The sequence below is a fragment of the Ammospiza caudacuta genome, chromosome 8 (assembly GCF_027887145.1).
Source record: "Ammospiza caudacuta isolate bAmmCau1 chromosome 8, bAmmCau1.pri, whole genome shotgun sequence".
In the NCBI taxonomy this organism is placed as follows: Eukaryota; Metazoa; Chordata; class Aves; order Passeriformes; family Passerellidae; genus Ammospiza; species Ammospiza caudacuta.
Genome location: NC_080600.1, coordinates 13,225,323 through 13,250,310, shown reverse-complemented (window position 1 = coordinate 13,250,310; position 24,988 = coordinate 13,225,323). Strand labels below are relative to the sequence as shown.

General features: G+C 38.2%; 1 protein-coding gene across 3 annotated transcripts in view; it reads right to left on the bottom strand.

The window, feature by feature from the left end:
• The window catches only part of GULP1 (GULP PTB domain containing engulfment adaptor 1), a 165,067-nt gene that overhangs the window by 64,341 nt on the left and 75,738 nt on the right, over positions 1–24,988 (bottom strand). For all 3 annotated transcript variants that reach the window (XM_058809193.1, XM_058809192.1, XM_058809194.1), the window contains one exon: positions 11,780–11,867. In XM_058809193.1, coding sequence (XP_058665176.1) covers positions 11,780–11,807 — 28 coding nt within the window. In that variant the 5' untranslated portion in view covers positions 11,808–11,867. The remainder of the gene's footprint in view (positions 1–11,779; positions 11,868–24,988) is intronic.

The following is a 24,988-nucleotide window of genomic DNA, read 5'->3' as shown; positions in this document are numbered from 1 at the left end:
TATAAAAGAAAAATGATGAACATCAGGTTCGTACATTTTAGATCTGATTTATAAGTTCAGATCATCTGTAATTTTTCCATACCTATGCTAAACAAATTTGCATACTTACCCTTCAACTTTGCCATTACAATACTGTGTTATTCTCTTACTTTTCCTGCTGCATGGACATAATTCTGTAATTATTTGTCAAACACATCTTCTCTTATTTGAATGGCCTTTTTGAATGTTCTACACCATTTAAGACGGAATTCCAAACATTAAGGAAAAGCTGCTTTTTATTACAAATCTTAGAAACAAATTTTCCAAGCTTTCTCATTTGAGAGCATTTAAGAAAACAAAATCATTCAAAAATACTAATTTTCATTACCACACATTTGGGAGAATCTGTAAATCCCATTAATGTTTTATATGACATACATAGAACATTTAGTAGTATTTTCTAACTTGAGACTACCCTGGTTTAAATGAGCATGAACTAAAGTCACAAATCTGGAACTTCATTGAGTTAAGTAACAGAATGACAGCTTAAAGGAAAAGCTTACCCTTGGATATTCCCAATTCCATTTGCCTTCACATGGCGTTGCAGTTACAGTAATCACCAACTTTTTTGTTAGTTACACTTAAGGACAATAAAATTCTGTTCACTTCAAACTGTTGAAGAGCAAAAGCTGTGACACTGATTGACACTAAAGCAATAATGAAATATTTCAGATTATGCAGGAGCAAGAAAATGGTTCACCAAGTTATTCACCAGCCACCACAGTAACAGGATCAGAACTATAAAGCTGAGAAATTCTTTTTTCCCCTTAGCAAATTTCATTCTAGATGGCAGCAATGTTCAGCTCCATTACAGAAGAGTGATATTATCACTTCCTAATTAAGGAAGAATGATTTGCCCATTCAGTGGCACCCAGGAGGATGATTAAAGAGGCTCTTCCTTTTAACTGGGGCTGGTGATTGGACTGCCAGAACCAAGAAACCATTTCCCAGAATATTTTAACACGCAAAACCTGATCTCCTCTTTAGCATAATATCAAAGGCTGATGTTACCTGGAAGTGCAAAATAACCATCCCAGGGAATCTGTGAGTTAAGGCCAGGTAGAATAAAGCCGGGAGAGAAGCTGAAAGCTAGCCATGCAGCTGGTCACTGGGCTTGGGGAGCTGGCACTCAGGACAGGACTGCTCACTGCCTGCTCTGTGAACACCTGCACAGGGCCAAGTTCAACTCCTCCAGGTGCAGCCACATTGCTAATACCCAGAGTTAATTTACCTAGCTCCTTCACAGTTCTATTTACTAGCTTCAGTAGGGATGCGATCATATTTATACATTTATAAGGGAAAAACTAATAAAAATAGAGTACTGAACCTCTTAAGGAAATTGCAATAGTTCTGCACTCATTTTATGCCTAGTACCACCACAAACAAGTGACAGAGCTGTAGCTTCTAAAGCAATTTTACAAGCAAACAAGTGGCTAGACAGGTGCCATCAAAACTATTCCTTGCAAATGTTTCTTCCTCCCTTCATGCCATCAGCACAAATTCAAATCTGAAAAAAATGTTATTTAGTTTGGGAGTCAAGTGTGAAGTGCTGGTCTTAATTCAGCATCAGGTAATCTTTAAAATTTTATTATCATGCACAAAGCTTTACTTAAAACGTTTCTGTGAAATCATCAAGTTGCCTACCAGCCTCCAACAGTAATGTGACAGAGATTCCAGCAAGGAATAACATTCCTGGGCAAGTGTTGCTATAACTGTTGGCACCCCTAACTGGGAGGAAGATCAGGAAATATGGACAGGTGCTCCCAGCTCAAAATGAAATCAGTAACTTAGTGAGGTACCAAAAGACACCTGGTTCCAGGTGTCTTGTGAAATTGGCTAAAATAATCCAACATTCAGATGGAGATCCACAGACACAGCTACTGAAGATTTCCTCTGACAATGGAAGTCCATTTCTTAGAGGCAAGTAATAGTTACAGAGTGGTGATGGTTTGGAAAGAGCTCTTAGTGCTAAACTACATCAATCCAAGGCAAAACTCAGCCTGATAGCAAAGACATGCAAAAAATCATACAAGCTACTATGGGGTAGTTTTTTAACCAGCATCTCCTTCTGAATTGTAAGGTCTGACTATGGACTTATACTACCCTTGGCAGCTGCTTGAAATAGAATTAGCTTGATTTCACAGCAGTTGAGAAACAACACATTTCAGACATTTTGCATGCAATAAACCAGAAAAACATGAAAAAAACCAAACAATAAAAGAAGTATTGGTCAAATATCTGATGTAGATATGGCTTGTGGTTTGCATGATCCCTCACCTAACTTAATTTTTTAAGAGTTTTCACAGCTTAAAACTTAATTATTCATTCTTTCTGAAGCACCAAGCAAAATTTGAAATGCTACAATGAAAACCACAGTTCATATTATTATTTTAGTAGTTACACAGACACTTCCCAGCTAAATAAAACAAGAGGTCCTAAAGAAAGAACTGAAAGCCCAGATAAAACCATACCTGACAACCTGTATCTAATGTTAACAGTAATAGAAAGTGAAAGGACTCATGCTGTTACACTAGGTGAAAACCATAGTCATTTTAGATCTTGTCTGAAGTTTTTAATCCAGGCTGCCTTAGAGTTTACATTAAAGTTTTAAAAAGTGCTCAGTTGTTTTTTGAGAATTATGAAGTTTTTAGAATTATGAGTTTGAGCCATTCAGAGTCCAATAGAACCTATGCTTAACTGAGGTATGAGAAATTCTGAGCAAGTGGTGGTTTTGCCACACTCACTGGCACTGTGTGGAACAAGAGGTGTAAAAAAGGGTTATTTCAAGGGCATGGGGTAAATGGCAGGGTCTGACAGATTGAATTGCAAGGGTGGAGGTGGGAGCTGGGCACTTCCATGGGCAGAGTATTAATGCTGCTCAGCACTGAGCCTTCTCTCTTTTCTCACCCCCCTGCACCATGCCAGCCCCTTACCCTCAAAAGGGGGAGGTGGCTTTGCAGAGTGCACTTCACACCTGCTGGGTCCCGTGTGTGAGCCAGGGCAGAGGGACAAACGTGTGCTGACAAATGACACACTGAAGGCAATTGACTCTGGGACTTCACCAAGGGCCCTGAACTGCTGTGCTGCACTCAGGGGAGGATGGCAGCAGGTTAGACAACAGCACAGTGACCATTTATCTACCAAAAAGGAAACACTAGCAGTGCCAAGAAACTGTTCTCCCTCTGAGATTAATTTCTCTGCATATTACTGCCCTAAGAGACTGCAGAATGGCATTTTCACAGTGAAGCTTTAGTTAACTGTCTCCCTAAAGCCCACTGCCATTATTAATTCATTAACATTAAGTAACACTTATTAATTAATGTCTCTAAAGTGTTTATCAAAGCATATTAGACCATTCATTTAATACAATGAACAGGGAAGGATTCTGCTTTTAACTTTTTCTTTTTCAGTGCCATAAAGAAAAGAGAGTTATTTCTAAAAGGTAGAAAATAAAACCTTTATTCTTTACTGGATTAGCATCTTTTCACATTGATGGATGCTTTTAGTGTTAATAGAAGAAATCTTGGAACTGTCTTTTCTTCCTGTTTTACAAAACTTGGTATGACAAAAATATTTTTTGTGACAAGCAGCATAATAAAAGTCTCCTGAAGAAGATATCCTAAGAGATCCATAATACATCTAGGTATTACTTCCTCAGGAACAAACAGCTTACTTGCTTCAGTGTATGTACACAAGTGCTCTCTGTTTCATTATTCCTAGATTATCTATTCTTCTGTAAAGAAAGAAAACCTTCACAACATGACATGAAAGAACTGTCACCCTGTTAAATAATTTCCTTTATTCTGACTGCAGTAGAAACAGGCAGGTGCTCACAAAGCCTCCTTATGCTGGTGAGACAGCAAGGTAGAATCTGACTTCCTGACCACTGCAGGTAACACATGAAAGGATAGGCTGAGGCCGGAGACAATGCTTGGCACCAGAGTTTTCATCAGAATGTAACACTAAAATGTTACTAACAAACAAATCTACCCATACTATTGCATTGTTCAGCTGCAGCATTTGTTCCAGCCACCTCCTAGAGCAATGACTGAGTAAAATCTGGGTGTCTGACAGCAGTAAAGTTATTAACAGGTTACTATGACTAAGGAAATGAAATTATCAGTCAGAACCTTCCCTAGAAACATATCAATAAAAATGCCCATCAATACATATAGCTCAAAAATACTTTTGTTATTTTTTTGCCTTTTTTTCCCCAAACATAAGCTATGTTTTGGATGCATATTTAGTCTTTGCCAAGAAAAGAGCCATATCTCCCTAGAACAGAGTGAGCCTGGCAGAATGCTTTGCCTGTGTCCTTCTCCCCTAATATTTAGTACCTTGTAAATGGTTTTAAACAGCTGATTGCTATATTTGCAGAATGGTGTCTCAGAATGCTGGGTTGGCATAGTTACAAAATGAAAACAAGCCTGGTATTTGTATTTCCCTCAAAAGTAACATCCACTGCATGGCCTACACATTTTATACTATATGTTTCTGATATATGGATGCTGATATGTAAGTTCTGACAATAAAGGAAAACAGGATGAAAGTGTTAGTACAACTGACCAGTGATTTTAGCAAATCTTAGCTTTTGCACTTTAGATTTTTTGATGTTAGAACTTGTAACTAGTTCATAGAACTTATAACTAGTTCATATTCCTAAACCAAAGGGGAAAAAAATAAAAATAAATCTGAACTATTTAGTTCATACCCTGTAAGTCTTCTAGTTACAACAGGAGAGCTCCCCTGTATTTGATAAAAGCTTCTATTTCAAGTCAAAAAGAGATTACTGGCATAACAATTTGAGTGATCACATTTTGCAAGTTTTCACTAAGATACATGTAGAGACCAAACCTCCAATTTCATATTTCCCTTTTGTAGTTCTGTAGAAAAATAGTTCAATGAACTATTCCAGTACTGCTATAAATAAATTTGGAGGAGTATCAATTAAACATAAAAAAATGTTTAAATAGCAAGCTTTTGAAGAATTTCTTGCTGTTAAAGAACATTATGTAAATAGATCAAAACAAAGGAAAAGAAGCATAAATGACAATCTCAATATACAATTAAAACAGAATTTTAATTTTCTGATTCCAGAACACTGAAATTATGTGATATAAAAGTTCAAATGGAGCTTTCTTTAAATTCTAACTGGAAGGAGAAGAAAGGAGTTTGAGCAACCAATGAGAGCAACTAAAAGATGCATATCTGTAGCTTCTCCTTGCTTATGTACCTAAGGTACATCCCTTTATGTCCCAGAAGGATTTGATTTCACAAAACTGTGCTTTCATGAGCGATCTATTTTGGATGTTCCCTGCAATTTTCCAACAGCTTTACAGGACAAATTCTTATGAAATCAAGTAGCCATTGTCATTCCTACCAAGGTCTAGTTGTTACAGCCCTAATTGATTTCACACAGGATAAGATATTTCATCTTTAACTAGATGCCTATCAAGCAATCTCACAGTGCACCTGTGTAACAAAAGTATTTAGGCTGTGGCTGTGTAAATTTTAATAGGGTAGAAGCCAAAAAGCTTCAGAGTCCCAGTATTTGTGCCTATGGCTCAACAGCACACGTCTCCTGGAGAGGAGTTCCTGAGCTTTGGGAGAAGTAACAAATAGTTCTTGCTGCAAATGTCACTGTTAACGTGCCTAGAGTAGTCCTTACAGCAGGCAAGAGATAAGATCAGTTCTGCAACACCTTTTTGAAGATAACACGGATAAAATAAGCAATAGGAAATTATCCTCCTCTTCTTATGGGACCACGGAGAAAAGAAAAATCAGGCTCAGCTGCACAGAGCCAAGAATCCTTCAGAGAAGGTTTCCAGAGCACCCTCCTCATCTGTATCCCTCCTGTAACCTTTTTTTTTCCTTAGCAATTAGAGCTGAACCTTCTGCTTTCAGAAGGTGAATATACTACCACAAATATGCATCCAGCTGCATACAGATGTTTACAAACACACACAAAGTGTCAGACTGAGCTCAGCCCTTTCCCACCAAGAGAAGACCTCTGGTCATTGCCAAACGAAGGTGGAAACCCTGCAGGTCTCCTTGCTGCTGTGCTTGAATGGGTGCTGCCACAGCCTGAGGAGAGCAATAGAACAAACAATACTTCAAAAAACAGAGTCAAAAACCAATACAAAAAAGGGACTAGGTCACTGAATATTGGTTTTCCACACAACCCCATATTTAGAAAGACAAGGAACAATAATTGAAATACATATGACTTCTTTGGGGAGGTGTTATAAAATTATTCAATGATTTTTGTGTCAAGACCAGCTGAACACAGAAATATTTGTTATACCAAAAAAGCATCCTCTTTTCTTCACACCCTTAACTCCTGAAAAACATTTTGTTCAAGAAAATCCTACAAAAATCAAGAAGCAGCTTTTTTGCATAGAGGCAGAAGAGGAGATTTAGACGTAGGTGTGGTTTGTTGAATTGCTGGTTTTCCTGTTTTCTTTTTCCCCTCTTCCCTGTAAGGTGAATGCTTTTATGAAATTACATAGTGCAACCACAAGAATTTCTGAAGATCACAGTGGGGGTGCCTGTGACTGCTTACATTCTTTAAAACTATGTGAGTATATCCTCTTTATGCTTTTTATCATTACTCTTAATGTGGTAGTCCAGCATACAATAGGCCATTTGTTTAAATCACTGATGTGAAATACATTCCGACAGAAGGAAAGCATTTACTTTAGCACTACACTTATCCCCATCATTCTTTTGGCCCTTCACTTACTGTCTCCTTAAGAAATAAATATAAACCAAAATAGTTTTCATCTCTGGAGTGCAGCATATGTTTATAATAAAAATAAAGATCATGCTACAGCCAGTGCATTCACATAAAAAAAGCATCCTATAAGCTTTGATTGCAGTTTTTTTATATGTCAGCCCCTGCCCATTAAATGCACCTGTCTACACTTTCATAAAAAAGAATCATAAAAAGCCATTTCACAGAAACATCATTGCTGAAATTTATGATTTTAAAACAGATCATTACTTCAATATATTCTATTTAGCATTATAAAGACCATCTACATCTCAAGAGCTGAAAACTGGCAGCAATTATCCACCTTATTAACTGCTCTCATATGGAAAAAAACCCTAGAAAACTTAGATTCCTGCATATATTGAACTACATGTGATAAGGAAGGCTGACACTCTTTATGGGCTGAAGGAGGACCATTGGGGCACAATAAAAAAAAAAAAAAAAAAAACACTAAATTCAACTGCTACATCCTGCACAGCCTCAGCCATTTCAGCCATTGTAATTCAGTGGACATGTATATCTACAGTTTTAGCACTGGTTTGTGTCACTCAAAAAGTTTCAATCTTTTACTCACAGAGGGGTTGGATTACAGTAATTCCTTATTCAGATGTGTCTCTCTCTGGGAGGAACAGGAGTTTTCTCTCACATTTCTGAAGTGGCAAAAGCCAGGAAACACTAGTTATTTTTCCTTATTTATATCCACCAGTTCTTACACTAGCATCTTTTAATGGAAGGACGCAGGATCAGTAAAATGTGCCAAATCCATTTATGCGAGGCAACTCCATTGACTAAAATAAGTAAAACAAAATCCCCATAGTTAATGTTTTCCATTTTGTTCATGCAAATAAATCTCATCACAAAATCAAGTCTAAATTAAGAACAAGTAATTTAGTTTAGATACAAATACACTAAGAATGAGAAAAATTTACATAACCACACAGCATTTAGAGATCTCTGTTACAGAATTACATTAATATCCCTAAGCTACTTAAAAGAGTGATTGAATTTAGAAAAATGCAAACATATTTCAAATTGAACAGACTTCCATCTGTACTACAGACTTTTTGCACCACAGCATTTCAAAGTGAGAATGATACCACATGTGATTTTAAATGGAAAACTGAAAATGGAAAGTAAAATGGACTCCTCAAAACCCCTTCCCCAAAACTGGATCACATAGAAAAGCAAGCTTCCAAATTGTGATAGATACACAAACATTTTCACAAGCTTGGTCATAACAAGGAAACAAGGACACACATATTGTTCATCAGTTTTTTATAGGAGAAGGAAAGAAATTCTCCAAGAGAAGATAATTGTAATTTCACTGTAATTTATTGAATTCATTAATCAATGAGTGGAAAACAGAATGCTCGCTTTTGTACAGTTTGTAGAGTCATCGAGTATTTCTGCAACTGAAAATTTTGTGCATAACACACCTATTTCTTAATCCAACCAAACTCAACTCAAGCTAAGAGAGAGCCTCAGTTACTCTGAATGTTTTTTTTTAAATCCATATTTAAATATGCAACTTAAACCAGCAACTGCTGGTATCAGCTTTAAACCTGAAATTAACCTTTTTTTCCATATTAGTGCCTACAATTTTTTTTGCTGTTACACAAGCCCATGGCTAACATAAGAGACCAGATATCACAACCTGGACTGCTGAAATATTTCATTTTTTTATCATTACCTGTGTAAGTACTTGCTGGAGCAAGCTGAATTTGCTTAAACTTCACATGTTCTTATATTTTTCATTGCCACTACTAAGATGAAAGATTAATAGCTTGCTTTTTTTCAATTTGAGATTTAAGCACATCAATTAAGCCTTCAACCCAAATGACTATGAGACAAGTAAAAATAATTTCAGCTGAAAAACAAGCAAGCTCACCAGTTCTGGTTTATACTAAATCTTGGGGAGTCAGGCAATGGCTGCACCACTTTTTTAAGGCCAGAGCATCAGCACACCATGTCAGCTGAAGTGGCTATTTCATGTCCAAACCATGCCCCTCAAAAATCATCTTACACTGGTACTGGCTGCAGATACAATACCTGTAGCAAAAAATTGTGCCTGAAAATGAAATACTGGTAATGCTGAAAGTGGAGACATGTGCTCTCAAGAGCACTGCTCTGATTTATGAAAATTTGCTGTTCCCATAACAGATTCTCTCCATAAACACTCATGCCACACATCTTATCTGTAGGAAACTTTTGCCTGTAAAGGATCAGAATTAATTTTAAAAAGAGATCACGTTCTGTCTTAGCAACTCACATTTCATGGCAATTCTTTTGTGAAAGCACAGGCTGCTATCCAGCCTCCAATGGAAGAAAAAGGGGAAAAAAATTAAAGAAAGCTTGCTTTTAGTGCTTATTTTCTTGCCTTGTCTAGCAAAGTCTGCAAATTAAATAATTTCCTGAACATTTAGAAGAAAAAAATCGTGTTGTTGGGATCAGGTGATGGCATGAGAACAGAGCTCATCAGCAAGAACAGCACAGTCCTAGCCATTCTGGCACCCAGTTCAAAAAGATGGGAGCTATGGCATGAGCAGCTACCTTCCCTATGTGTCATCATCACAAAGAACATTGGGGAACGTTTATTCTGTGCATCTGCCCAATTCAGATACAGTCTCTGGCCATTATCCAAGAATCACCTCCACCTGTTTAAATTCCCCTCACAATCCTATGGATTTAAGGCTATTGTTTTTGTAGCTTCAAGGTAACAGAGCACTGCAAACTTGGAACTCACAGAAATCCTGCCAGCACAGCCAGCTGGAAACTGGTTTGGGTTTAGTAAAAGCTGCTTGGGAAGCCACAGCAGTCACACTCTTAATGCCTCGAACCATCCACACACTTGTGGACAGAAGAAACCCACAAATAACCCATCAAGAAATGGAAAAAACTGTATCTATGAGATCTGGGGGGAAAAAGTCAAATACTATCTAGGAAGTTCAGCAATTGAAACTGTTTCTAAATGCAGTTATTATGCATGAACACTGATTGAGCCGAGTTCTTCTGAACTTCAATTTGCATTAAAAAGACGTAATTTGAAATAAGTAATTTTCACTTACTCTTGACAATTATTTAACTGAAACTTGTTTTTTTTTTTTCCTAGGGTATGAGAATGGAAATGTCATGAGTGTTACTATGAGTAAAATATATGGATGACAGCATTGAATTCCTGTCTCCTTATCTTCTGAATCATTATTAGGAATCCACACTAATTGCATTTCATTGTGCATGACAGCTTTTATATGATACTTTTTTCTTGTTGGGCTAAGAAAACACAAGAAATCAACTAAACAACAAAGCAAATGTCTTTGAAAACAATGAAATTCCAAAAATATAGGTAAGGACTTAATGAGAAATTTATAAGGATTTTCCTATGAAGAAATGAAAACAGAGAGGAGTTAATTGAGTCCCCTCAAATGATCCCAGGAAACTGGGGATACAACTTCACACCTGATTGTAAAGGCAAGATGTAGAAACTGCCAAAGGCAATACGAAATAGTGACAGAGCATTTTAGCATTCTGGGCTCAAGTCCAAACTCTGAGAAAATATCCAGTAAAACACAACTGGTCTGTTTCTGAAACATCACAGGCTGACCTTCAAAAGTTATCAGAAGTCATTAAGAAAAAAAAAAGAATAATTACATGGTCTCCTAGACAAAACAATCTACAATCCCCAAGTTTCTTTCTCAGTTGTGATAAATCAATCCACAATTAAAGAATAATCAAATGGTTTCTGAAATTATATGGAAGAAGCTTGGCAACACTATCAAGCACCTGAAAGGTGCTATCTGTTGATAGCAATGTCAAAATTACCTACAAAAGAAAACACATCAGTGCTTAAGGAGAGCACCGGCTATGGGTTTAAGCTTATTCCCTCCTGCTGTCAGGGTATTAAAAGATCTTTTATCCTATTTTGCAGCCTTTGTAAGTGTCTCTTCCTTTTGTAGTCATGTGCTGATATTCTGGACTGCTTCTCTCACCTTGATTCACCTGGCTTTAACAAACAAGTGCACTGGGCATACAAGGATGCAGTGATGCTGGCATTCCATGTTGGCCTAAGTACAAAGACTCCTTTTATTTCCAACTTTGATACTGACACCAAAGCAGAAACTCTTGATCTACAAACAAAATATTCACATTCAGTCCAACTGAGGTTACACCTACTTATTCATGCAAGGGCTTCATCTCAGTGTGTGCCACACTTAAGGACCTTTAGAAGAAAACATGGAAAAGGACCTTTAGAAGAAAACATGGAAAATAAAGAAATGAGATCTACTGAGTATTTTCTACCTTACAAACAAATGGGGTAAATATCAACAAAGTTGTCAGTAAAAAAAGCTTCACCACTAATGCTCCTTCTAAAGACTCATGTTTAATCATAAGCAGTTCATGAAAGAGACTAAGCAAGCCAGAGGAGCAACATATATAACACTGAATATTTAGTGCTTTGATATCCTTTTGGAAAGCATGCCATTTCAGATCGCTGCAAATCCAGAATAACTTCTTACAGCTAAAAATATCCTGCTGCACGATATATTCCAAGTGTATTAAACACAGTTTGAAAAAAAAAAACTCATCCAAGAACAAGAATCCAATGAATATATATATATAAAGAAATGTCACTGATTCTTAGAAGTTCTAAAACCCTCCAGCACCTCCTTTGGTGTGTGCAGGCAAAAAAAAGAAAACAATGTGTATTTTATGTTTATGTATTCATATGTGTGTGTGTAAACACATCCTGCAATAAAAAATACGTGAAATTCAACTTCAGCCTTGGAATGCAGAAAGCTCTGTAAGTACCAATCCACAGTGCTTTGCTCCATACATCTTCTAGAAGGGCTGCTCATTCTTATCTAGATAATTCAGGGCAATGATTAAGTTTTTCTTTGTATAATTCTTAATATTCCAAAGAAGTTTTACAGGGCATTTATGTCTCCACGAAATATAAGCTAAATTACCTACCTTTCTTCCTGCTAAAAGCACGATTCATGTTGAAAATCTACCCAGTCAATGATGCTTCTGGGTTTGGTTTTTTCCTCCCCTCTTTAACCTGCAGAAAAACACACATAAGAAAACAGAAAATCCCATTATTATAGTTGAAGCTCTATTTATCTTCATATAAAGATGCTGCAAATGACCTTAAGAACTCAGAAATAATGCTGAGAAAGTGGGGATGTGCTTTGCTGTGGAAGAAATTTCAACATTGAGAAGATCTACATTCACAACACCCGGAGGTGCTTCATACAGACAGACATTTTAAGGTTCCTTTAAGCTGTTCTCCCAAAGATGTCAGAGGCACAGAGCAGGTGGCATTATACACGTACATGAAGACAAATACCACTCACAAATAGGTTGGAAAGAAAGCTTTCAAATGAAAGCTGGCTCCATAAAAACACTCAGTTCACATTTGCACTGCCCTGTTTTGAGTCATTTAGGCTGTCAGATTATTTCAAGCTAGGCTTTCTTCTTCACATGGGCTTGACACTAGGGAAAAAAAATAAAAAAACCACAATATATAGACTCTTCTTCACTCAGGGACTCAATACTGATAAAACTGCATTCTATCAGTGCTACTACATCCTTGCCCCCTTTTCCTCAAACTGTACAGTATTATCTGTATTTTCTTCTCTTAAAAACACAGATCCATTCTTAAATTATTATTTAATTTTTGATTCATGATACTATTTTTGAATTTTGTTATTTACCAACACAAAAAACCCAATAAAATCCACTACATGCAAAGCTATTCAACACCACCCCATTCTGCATGACAGAGCTTTTACTTTTACTAACACATGTAAAGATATTCCCATTACTACTTTTCATTCTGTTCAGACCTTCCAAGCAGAAGTTTCACCAGTTCACTTTTTATCACAAAACATTGCTCTTTCTCTGCTCTCCAAGTCATCCAGTCAAAGAACCAAAAAAGGGATAGTAAAAAAAGAAAATAACACCTGGCTATCAGATGATTTCTTAAAATCAACTAGAACAGTACTTTTGCTTTGAACAAAAACAAAACTTAGGCCAGTATTTCAAATGTCAGCATTAAGATGACAAATACATTTAAGATAGGTTGTGCAGGTCATTAATATTTCTTGTGGTGCTTACCCCTCTTCTTCAAGTAAGTTCAATACCAATTAAAACAACTATAAACAAATTTCCATGTAAATATTTGATACTTTTCAGATTGGAACATATGAAAGACTACAGCTAGGAAAAAAAAACCAAACAAAAACCAACAAACCAAAACATCAAAACCTCAATTTTATTTTCCACTAATCACTGATGCAGCAGGACTTCTCCACACAGTCCTGTGAGAATGAAGGAGCAATTCCTCTTGAATTAAATTCACATAGCACCCTGGACATGAAACCAACTATTTTTTCCTTAAAGCACAGGTATCAGACCTCTGTTTTGGGAGATTTACTGAGCATTTGAGGAGGGAGGGCATAACAAATAGCACAGGCAGCAGTTACCCATGTGGTTCCCATGCCAAGATTTTGATGCAAAGCCCAGACAGTGCATTTGGTGCCGAGCAGCTCAAACAGCAGGGCTGGAGAAGCCTCACCCTCCCCACAGCCACCCCCTGCCCTCACTGTCATCAGCACCACACAACAGCTGGGGTACACAGGGGGCAGTGAAACCAAAAACACCATGAGGGTGTCCTAGGAATGGTTGTAGCAGCATCCCTGGAAAGGGCAATGGCATTAATGGGGGAATTCCAACACACCAATTCCAATACCCCAAAAGCTGAGAGTGCATGAGTAGCTCTCCTGGCAGGGCAGGCAGTGTGGGGCCTTCACCAGTGTAAGTGGGGACAATTAACTCAGTTGACATCAAGTCATAAGGAATGCACAGCACTAGACCAAACACTTGAGTTCTCCTCCATGCTGGGATCATAACATGCCCTTTTTTGGAATGTCTTTTTTTGTGTATTCCTGTCTCATCCAAGAGACTGCTAAGGAACATATTTGAGATGGTTACTGCATAGAGCATCTTCTAATTAGAAACTGCAGGCACATCATAGGGAAGCTGGCTGGCCACATTTCTAGAGCTCACCATTCAAGTATTTTGTTTAAAACACAGTGTAACTAAGTGAATGATTCTTCCTCATGAGCATGGATATATAACAAAGTGACCTATGCTAATAAAAGCCAAAATTCATTGACATTTAGCTAAACATGGCCAATATTGCCAAAACTATGTTCATCATTTCAATTCCAACAAAACATCAGTAGAACAAAACACAGATGTGGTTTAGGCAACAAACAATATCAAAACACTTAATCAGTGTACTTCCACTTCATACGAAAAAAGTTATTGAATACGGAAACAGAACTAGCTACATGTAACTGCTTTTACAATTCCCTCAAACTCTGATATGAACATCATCATCAACCTCTCAGTTGCTGTAAAATCAAATGATTAAATGCTTAATAAAATTTTGCTATTAACAAAAGACCAAGCCAAACACCACCAGGTTCATTTCAATCTCCTCAGTGGGGCTTTGGGCACAAGGGTGGTTATCAGATTGTCATACACAGCACTGGGAAGTTTTCAGTCAGAAAAGCAAAGCTAAGTTTAGACTTATTCTGCAATATCTTTGTCCATGATATTCCAATGATAAAGAATAAAACTCTTAGGAGCAAGCAAGCTGTTCTCTGGTAATGGAAGATAAATTTTCTGGCAGAAAACAATTGAGTTTCTGACAAATCTCAGCACACCAAACCACTGAAACAGACCAGTCTGTTAAAAGCCTGTAAGGAGCCAAAAGGAGGGCAAGTCTAAGAATCCCATTCTGGTGCAGGGAACCCTATAGACAAGGGGAGAGTCCTGCCTATAAATCACTTGACTTGCAAGGGTAAAGCAGTTGTAACAATAAGGTGCATTAGGGAATAGGAATGTGGACCAAGCCATTCCATTACTCATCACTAAGGAGGACACACCTAGGTAAAGAATGTTTCCCCACCTTACTCCAAAGAGTTTGCTTCAGCTTTGTCCAGAAACCAAACCCTCATGGGAAACAGAAAACCTACACGGGATTCCACAAAGCTGTTAACTGAAAAATTGTGAAGACTTCTGACAGGTACAAACTTGGGAAAATCTGGCTAATATCAGAGATAAAAGAAACAAAAAGAATAAAAGAGAGAAAAGACTTAGTAAATAATTTTAGTGCAGTAAAATATTTCAATGACAGATAAAAAACCTGAGCAGAAGACATGACACCCATGGTCTGAACACCCACCTGGGCATATGTCCTGGGCAGGTGGGTGTTTAAGCTGTCATATCCAATTTTAAGCAGTCACAGAGCAAGAAAACAACCATCTCCTTTTTTCTTCACTGTCATTAACCCCTTGGTTTTCACCAAGGGGGGTCTTGTCACAGCAAGGAGGAAAGTGCAGAATGGCAAGGGGAAACAAGTGGCCTCGGTGTTGGCAAGTATTTGGACCGGGGCGGGGAGTGCAAGGGTGGCAAGATCTGAAGCGGAGATTAGTGAGTAATTACTTTTTAACACTGGCAGTCACGTTGGTGGCTGTCTCCTCTGCCTAATGCAGCAAAGGCAGTGAACAATGAGGTGGAGTGGCAGCCTTCCAGCTGCCAGCACAGGGCTGCAGCCCTCCCTGCCTGCTGAAACAACTCAACAACTTCCACACCGGTGCCTCCACACGCCTGCGGGCTCCTTCAGAGGGCCGGGGTTTGATGTCCTTTCTAAATTTAGAGCTGTCTCAGACAAGCCACGAGAACACACTTAAGAAGGGAAAAAACAAGCTGTGACTGTAATTCATCCTCTTTGTCTCTTATTTCGTCTTAGAAATATTCCTGAGGATTTCTTTGGGGTTTCCTCCCCAGTCAGTCGCTTCGAATGGCATGGGCTGTAACAATTACCTGGTCTTAGTCTTTGATTTTATGCCTCTTTTTCATTCCACAAATAATGACAACAAAACCTCCCTAAAAAGTCCAACTTGTACCCATCCACTCCCTGTAATAAAAAATAGAATCCAATCTGTCCCTTCCCTTGCACACACACAGAGTTTCCCTACAGAGACTAATTTAGCTTCAGAGGACATGAAGATCCAGACTCTTCCCCCTCTCAGATCCCAGCTTTTAAAGCACACTGGGTAACATTCCTTAAAGAATGAAGCACAAAATGTCTTAAAGCCTGTTTTGAAAGGGCTGCAGCACACAGGATGTGTGATTCATTGACTTGAAATGAAACTTAGGCTTATAAAGTTATTTCTGAAGGAAAGATGAGAAACTGGAATAGAATAACAGCTTTTTAAGTATTCTTCTGATTTAGACCAAAACTCCATGAAAATATTGCTCTAATATAACATGGGGCATAACAGAGAAAAAAATTGCCATAATACAAGACTGCATTGAGTAATACACAAACCAAAGGAAACATCTTAATATCAGGAAGCACTTCCCCTTCTTTTTGTATGAAGGTAACTAAGACATCAACTTGCCACAACCCTTTTTCCTCTGAAACAGTAAAATCATTAAGAAATGGCACATCAATGAACATATTTTGATGCAGACCCAAACTTGCACTGTCATGCTAGGAGAGCAGCAAGCACTTTCAATCATGGTTATGAAAACACATACACCCTTTATGTTTATAAACAAGAACAGAACAGTCTGCAGGGCTGTAAACTACAACAGCATTTAAACAGAATTTAGAACTACAAAAACTAGCAGGAAAAATAACTTTAAAATGACACAGCTCTATGGGTTTCACCAAAACTGAAAACCCTTCCATCAACTGAAGTTCTTAGGCTACACTTGTGCTTTACAATTCACAGAAGCATAAATGGAGTATAAAGGAGAATAGTCAGTCACCAGAAAACTTTGAAAGTAAAGTTTTACTCATTTTCAAAGACATTCATTAGCCAGAGCCAAGTGGCAGCCATACATTCCTCCTGAAGGTGAATCTGCAGAAATACAGAACTACTTCTTGCAGTTTTTCAGCTTTGCAGAGGATGGAGCAAGGCAGACTGGAAAAAGCTGGTCCCCTATCTAAAATTCCCATCTTCCCATCACCAAAGCAGGCACTGCTGTAGAGATGACAGAATTCCCAAGGGGGCAGAGCCCAAACAGCTCTGCGGGCCCCCGAGCCTGCAGGGTGTGAGTGAAGTGCCCAGAGGTGTCACTGGGCCGCACTGGGTGTGAAGGAAGAGCAGACAGAAATGAACTGGGCAAACACCAAAACAGCTGGAAGCCACAGCCCGAGAAAAGAGCTCACCTTCCAACACACCGATTGTCCTTCAGTGAGTGGAATGGGCAGGAACACCCCAGTCTGAAAGCTGAAGAGCTTCCTGTGGTCTGACTGAGATCAGCCTGCTCTCCCCACGCTCCTGAAACCACCAGGAAGGTACAGGAGTCACACATAGTCCCTATCTTTTTCTTCCCCTCTCTCAAGCAGTACAAGCCTAGTACTGTTGTGGCAAGTGTTTTCCAGCCCACAGCAAGGAGTCTTTCAGACTACAGGTAAAGCATTTCTCATACAGTAGATCTGCCAAAAAGTATTTGCAGAAACCAAGGACAAGGAGACAGCAGTGTTTTGCTATAAATATCAATATCAAAGAGAGGCCAGGAAGCAGAAAATATATATGAAACTCATGCATTTCATAGCAGTTTTCACAAAACTCTTCTAGGTGATTTTTTACTCTTCCATTTCCTGAAATAATCTGTTCCTTTCAGTGGGAAAAAATGAAAATAAAGATGAGTAAACCGGTGACAAGGGGAAATCACTCAGCTGACAGCAAAAACAATTCCTTAGGCAAGGTGATCACTAACTTTTGTTTTACAGCAAGAAGAAATATCAACATCAATAAGTATAACAAGAATAAACTTCAGTATTGAAATACAACCAGGAAGAAAATGTGTTTATAATTGTTGCGAGCACCAATAAATCCTCAGACAAGCTGATAATGGAATGACCTTTAAAAACACCAGACAAATAGAAAATGTACTTGTTCCACACAAATAGCTCTCTAGATGTCTTTTAAAGCATTAGGAACAATGTAATTTTAAAAAATATTGCACTTCTCAGCATATTTACTGGTAAACAATAATTTTTTATTATGCTTAATTATGCTGATACATATTAGTGCATTACATGACTCATTGAACAAACTGAAACATATACTGTCCAAGCAAAAAGAGTCACTGCAAACACAAGAACATCCTCTTCTGCAGAAACCAGTTCTATTATTTCTATTTTCTATTATAAGGTTCATTATGCCTAAATAACCATAACAAGATGTAAGAGAGGAGTTTTCTCTTTCCTGCATTCCACAAGCACCAGTGAGTCAAATGTGAAGGATTTCACATTCTTACTCCAGTGTAGAAGAACTTAAAAATGTCAGATGCTCAGAGCCAGCAGAAGGGCTTTATGTGTTTTTTTTCTCTCCCAAAGAGCTCAGACACCTTCATCTGCTCCCAAAGGACAGACAGATGGCAAACATCTTGCAGAAAAGAGTATTCTGTATTTCACATCCCATTAGCCATTTGATCAGCTAGATGGAATCAGAACAAGATTTCTGCCTGTCCCACTACTTTCAGGTGGATGATTGAGCACCTGGGGAGCTTCGTGAGTGCTCTGTTTTTCACAGCAACAGAGTTCATCACTGGGGTCTACCACAGACAGGTAAACACAGAACAGCTCTTAAAAATAACCCAGCTCTGGTGGAAGGGATTACTGGGCACCTGAGATTTTGACTCACGGGAGAAGTATTTTTCCAGAATTTCACACACACTCCTTGATTAAATAGATACATACAGTCAAATAAAGGTGTTCCCTGACACAGAGTATGGTTACTTCCATGCTGGCATCACTATTTTTTCTCCTCTGGAAGAGTTTATTGCTCTACAGCAATCTGGATAACCTATTTACTTAATTACTGGCAATTGATTTTCACACCCCCCCCACCCCCATACTTTCTTTAAGGGGAAGGGAATGTATTTGAAACTTTCAGGTCTCAAAACAGCAGCAAATTTCTGTTAACCTTCTGTATTTTTTCCAGCTACATTTACTGCATTCATTGCATTTTTGTAATCACATTGTAAAAAGTGGTGCTGACAGAAAAGGCAGAGACCAAAAGACTCATTAGGTATTCTGAAAGTAAATCTCCAAACCAATTTCAGAAATAGGTTTAGATCCACTTAGAGTAAAAACTCATCCTATTTAGCAGATCTGTTATGGAGGCACAAGATTTTAACAAAAGACATAATTTTTCTCCTCTACCAAAGTACACTTGGCCAACCCTGAAAAGTGCATCAGACATTCCAATGTGCACATATGCTCAACAGGTCCCAGAAGACCACTTCACGTGCTTCCCTCAATGTGCATTAACCTTAATTGAAGTTCAAAAGCTGATTACTGATGTTCCAAAGATGAATAAGATGAAGAGAAAGCCCCAGATGTCTGTTTAGACAAAAGCAACCAAGAAACTTCTGGGTAGGTACCGAGAACAACCTGCACGAGAAGAATGAGATGTGCCTTCATCTCTCCACACATGCTCCTGTAATTTTGTTACTCCTGTACAGCACACTCTAGATATTTTCTTTGCTACAGTCCTCTCAACAGGCTCATTCCTATTTATAAATACAAAATGAAAAATGTAATCACCTTTTCCTCAAGGGATCTGAACTATGACATCCCAAATGGTTTCCTAAGTCTCTGAAATCAGTTTGGGTGTTTTCTTGTAATTGTAAAAGCTTTTGGGCTTTTGTTTATATTGGGGTATGTTTTTTCAAGTAAAAGATTGATACAAAATTAGCAGGGATCATCCTCTTATGGGAATGAGGAATACAATATTGTAATCATTATTTAAATCTAATTTATCTGCAGGACTTAAAATCCATACTTTTGTAATTTTATTTGGGGTCCCTGGTCCCACAGCTGTCCCTCAAAGGAGAGCCAGAACCCTGTACAAACTCTATGCCTACAGACTTTGATGCAGGCTATAAATGCTGGCTTTCTTGTCCCTTACAGCCCAATTCCTACCAGCATTCAGCTCCAGTGCTAAAGGTTACATGATAAAAAATATCACTATCATAAAAATTTCTCATAACTTAGTTTCTCATAATCAATTTATGAACATATTACATACTTCTGAAAGAACGGCATTCACTTAAGAGTTTAATAAGTGCCATTCACTACACAAAGACTTAAAATCTGTGATACTGAACACAATCCCTTACTATTAAAATCAATAGATTTCTCATTAATATTAACGCATTCAGATTCCTGGCTTGAACTGGCTAGCCTGAAGGACAGTATTAAGTTTGATTTATACAGATCAGATGGACTGTATTAAGTAATTTCAACATTTTTCAAAATTGAGAAAAGTTGGCAATACGCACTTTCTCACTTGTGCTAAATGAACCTCAGAGGGAGTATCTTGAAAAATAAGATTATTATATTGGATTTTAGGATTTATCACATGACATTGCTTTAGGTTATCTGAATATAGTCTGAAGAATCCAACCATTTTGGTAAGGTGGTGGTATGAAGTTAAATCCACAGACATGGAAGAGACACAAGAGCATGGGAACCAAAATCATATTTATGACAAATTAAATTAATTACCATGTCTATTGAGGAGAAACATTCAGGTTTTGCACACTATTACAGTCATTACTAATCTTATTTCAAGATTTTGGCAAGTGATCCATCCCAGAGTAATTTGGTGGAAAACACTGAAATCCAGACTATTACATAAGAGAATTTCTAAGCTAGCAAGTGCCAGCTGTATCTCCTATTACAGTTGGGACTAAGGAGAAGACGTAAGTTCTTAAAACATGAGAGACCACAAGGTTTAGACTGAAAGACTGATCACATCACACACACAATGGTACTGGCTGCTGGGGACTGGGACAGCTCCAGTCCCTGCTCCAATTAACCTCCATGTTGTTGGAACGTGCTGCAAGTCATGTTCACAGTTTGTTCAGCTTTAAAACCCTCAGTGAGGCAACTTCAAAATTTGGTAATGAAAGACTGCCTTGTCCCACCCTTCACAAGCATATTAATCCATGACACACAGCAGCTCTGTCCCCAGGCAGGGATCAGTCTGGGCTGAACCTCCAGAACCAGAGGAAAGAAATAGAGATTCATCCTCCTTAATGTTGGGAGGAAATTTAGGCACCTGCTGACATATTCTGTGGCAGAGTCCACAACTTTAATGACTGGATGTAAAAGAAGAGGGATGGGGAAAGTAGGTACTAACACCTGTTATGTTTTCAAAGAAAGAAATTTTTAAGTTACCCTCTTGAAACGTGAGAGAAGTGGGAGCAGAGGCAGAAAAGGGGAAAAAAACCCCAAAACTACACAAAACAAAATCAGAAAACACCAAACCTCAAAGCTTGAAAACACAATATTTTAAAAAATGGAAATGGATCCTTGCCAGAGTTTCATACTGAATACCTTGAATGCCTGTGCCAGGCATTTAATTTCCCTTTTTTTTTTTTTTTTGCAGCTCTGAGATACCAAGTCTGTTCTATGGCTCTAGATACAGTGACTAGATTTGCAAACACTGGAGCAAAAATATGATAGTTTTGCAGCAGCTCAGTCCTCTAATAAACTAAAGCTTCACTACCAAGGCTTCAAGAACTCACTGTATGAATTCAGTGTATCAATGCCTTTTGAGTGAGACTCTCAAATCTGTTTGTGTAGGTGAAGACTGCAGGCTAACTGAACTTAAACTCTGCTCACAGATCTTTAACATCTGTCCCTACCAGCTGGCACAAGGCACCTGAGCACCCAGAGCTGCCTGACGTCCTTGGGAAGCACAGCTCAGGGCTAACAGCGGTGCTCCTGCATTTACAGCACAGCTCCACTGACTCCTGCATTATACCCCAGTAACACACAGCCAGACAATCTTCTCCCACAGTTATCAACTCTCTGAGGGGGAAACCACAGATCACAGAGTGCACTCATGCACTTGAGAAAATGCTTTTGTTCAAAAGCCAAGCCTAGGAATCAGCTGATGAAACAAAAGCATCATTGTGAAACTTCAGCCTGCATCCCACAATCACACCAAACCACAGGCTCATCTCCTCTACTCCTTCCCCAACAACCTACACTGGCATTGCTGAATTTATGAATCAACAGTAACAGTTCAGATTCCTTAAGCTACTTCCAGGACAATCACATGCAAGTACTATTGGTAGTCAACAAAGAAAATTCAATTACTTGATGTTTTGGATTTGTACACAAACACAACTTCACAGACACTGTCTCAATATTAATTTTCCAAAAGCCTCTAATGTTGTTTTACAGTCAAACAACGACAATTCAAGAGAGCAAGCTGTGCATTTCTACTGGTATTTATGTATTTCACAGTTAATTTCAAAAGAAATAGCTAGGAGCACTGAAAAAAACTAAGCTTGTGTGAAATTACCATCATAAACAGTCTTGCTTCTACTGCAGTTGCAATTTATATTTTTTTGTAAAAAATGAACACAAAGAAAATAATGAGAAATGCAGAAACATATGAGGATTTCTTAAACAGGGAATAGTCATTACAGGCCAGTGTTATAAACATCCTGCTCAAATGCATCAAATCTTTAGCGATAGTTTCCCACACTTGTCTAAAACCCATTCTGTTTTAATAGAAAACGTATGCAAGCAAACTCAAGCAAAGCTCCTCCTTTGGAAATTGCTTTACTACACAGGCACATACATAGATGTGCACTCTCCTCTGTCTCCTGCAGGTGGACAAAAAGGACTGCTACTGAATTCCTACATCTTGGACTCTGCTTTTAGAACAAGAAAAGGGACACAGCCAAAGAACAGCAGCATCGAGATCACCTGAGAAAAACCTTCTTTCTTGAAGATGGAAACCTCAGTGTAAACACTAATGTAAACTGCAACACAAATTTCTACATATAAAGAAAAAAACATGAAGAATTATGGGGGGAGGGAAGAGAATAAAATAAAAGTGACTAACTATCAGTTTCCTTACTTAAGCTAGAGAAAATTACATGTGAAAATCCTTGCCTTGATAAACTGAAACAAATCTGAAGAGGGAGCAATGTTGGAAGCTGGGAGTTCTGGAGCCAGGAGGTACTACAAGGTATTTGTGGATGGAAAATCCCCATCTCTCTGCCAAACCTCAACTCCTTTCACTTCACTATGTTTACAACTGTGACATGCTATGCCTTCCTTGACAGAAATAGGTATTCCATCTTTCAAATGGTCTTAGCTGAGCATCCAAACTGAAATTAATCCGTTTGATATTGAGGGCAGCTCATATTCCCTGCTGTTGCTCTATGAACAGGAGATATTTCACTCATGCAAGGTCCTGGACAAATAATACTCTTATTTTTCATCCAAGAAATTTAAAACCAAGAGATTTTCCTCCAAATGCCCGAAATAAAAGGAGGAGCAATTCACCACCATACCTTTAAATCTGCTCGACTATCTGTTTTAGGAAACAAGCATACATTCACTATTCTGCTTTCTTCATCTATTTGTGGCTGTTGTGCAACTTTGGATTAATTGTGGTTTTATCTCTATTTTATGATATTAAGTCGCTATCTTGCCAGGCACTGAATTATTTAAAATATTAGCAAGATAAAGATCTTGCAGACTGGTCTGAATATGTGATACAAGTAAAGGCTTACCCTGCTACAAAGCTTCCTGGCACAAGGATGGTGCCTTGGAAAGTTTTCTTTTCTGCTTTTTTGGCTAAGGCAAAAGGGAGCAAACACATGGAAAACCTAGTAAAAGTTAGCTGGGTATCCTCTCTTAGGTTACTTTTTATGAGACACACAGTTCTGCCCTGAATTCCCATCCACATAAACCGTCAGCTCTCACAGTTCACATTGAATAGGGGGTTTTGGGGTCTTTTTTTGTACACAGCTGTATTCCAGCACTACGTGCAAGGTTTCCAGCACTGAATATTCATTCACATGAAAACAAATCTTTGCTTTGCTCAGGGTCATGAACAACTCACTTGTGACATTTACATCAATTGATCTGCCTGTTTTGTGAGTACTCCTTACAATATGCTGATCAAAACAATCAATTAATATTTCATTGCGTTAGAAGATCTGCACTTTTCTTCTCCAAGTCAAAATGATTTCTTTTTCAACTCATACAAAGACTCACCCTTTGATACTTGTTTTTACTTCTCTGTACTGTGATACTTTCAAAATGGTACATTTTCAAGGCTCAAAAAGTCAGTAACCAAATCCTATAGAATTTCCTTGGCGATAAATGCAAAGTTGCTGGCAGACACTGCTACCTCTCCTTGCGAGAAAAGCTAATTTTGAGAACTATCTTTATTCAACAGACTGCTAGCCAGAGATCTGTGCATCTTCATCAGCAAGAGTTAATAAGCTACATTTCTGCTGGTAAAAAGATCTTTAGCCAGCAGCATCTAAATTTGAGCACAAAGGATGACTGTGAGTGCACTTCAAGGTGTATAACAAAACACTCTGGCGTTATTGGCAAATAACAAGTCAGTCTTATCATGTTATCAGTCAGGGATATTTTTACAAGCACTGAGATCCACTCTCCAAAGCAAAGAAATAAAAACTATAGACTTGCCTTTAAATATGTAATTAATTGCCACTTTGACTCAAGGTTAAAATCCCATGTTTTATCTTGTACTTGTCAGTAAGCCATTATCACTGCAATTAAGATGGTTTATCTGATTAACAGAAATTCTCTAAACTACACTAAATCATTTCTGTAGGGTGAACAGCAATTGACTTACTAGAAAATCACCTGGCTTAGCTATCAGTTCTTAAATATCCACAGAGCTGCCATCATCACAGTATTTGACACCTTCTTTAATCACATAATAAAGACCTGCCACCTTCATAGCTCACTTTCATTTTAGAAATGGGAGAGCAGAGACACAGACTGATGCTCAGGAGAAGACATGGCTGCCACCATTTAGCACTCAAGGATAAAACACTGGAGAGACCAGATTTACCAGCATGTAGAAAAATGCAGAATCAGGTGTTGGGAAGCCAACAGCTGGAAACACACTCTGTGCTTTGAGTGAACACCCACAAAGCAGAACAATCAAGAGGTGCAGAAGAATATTCAGAAGCATGTTTTAATTTTTAACTCCTCAGAGGAAGGGAGGAATAAATGGAGTTTTAAGACTGGCAGTTTCAGATGAACACTTGCTCAGGCATCTGTTGGAACTGTGT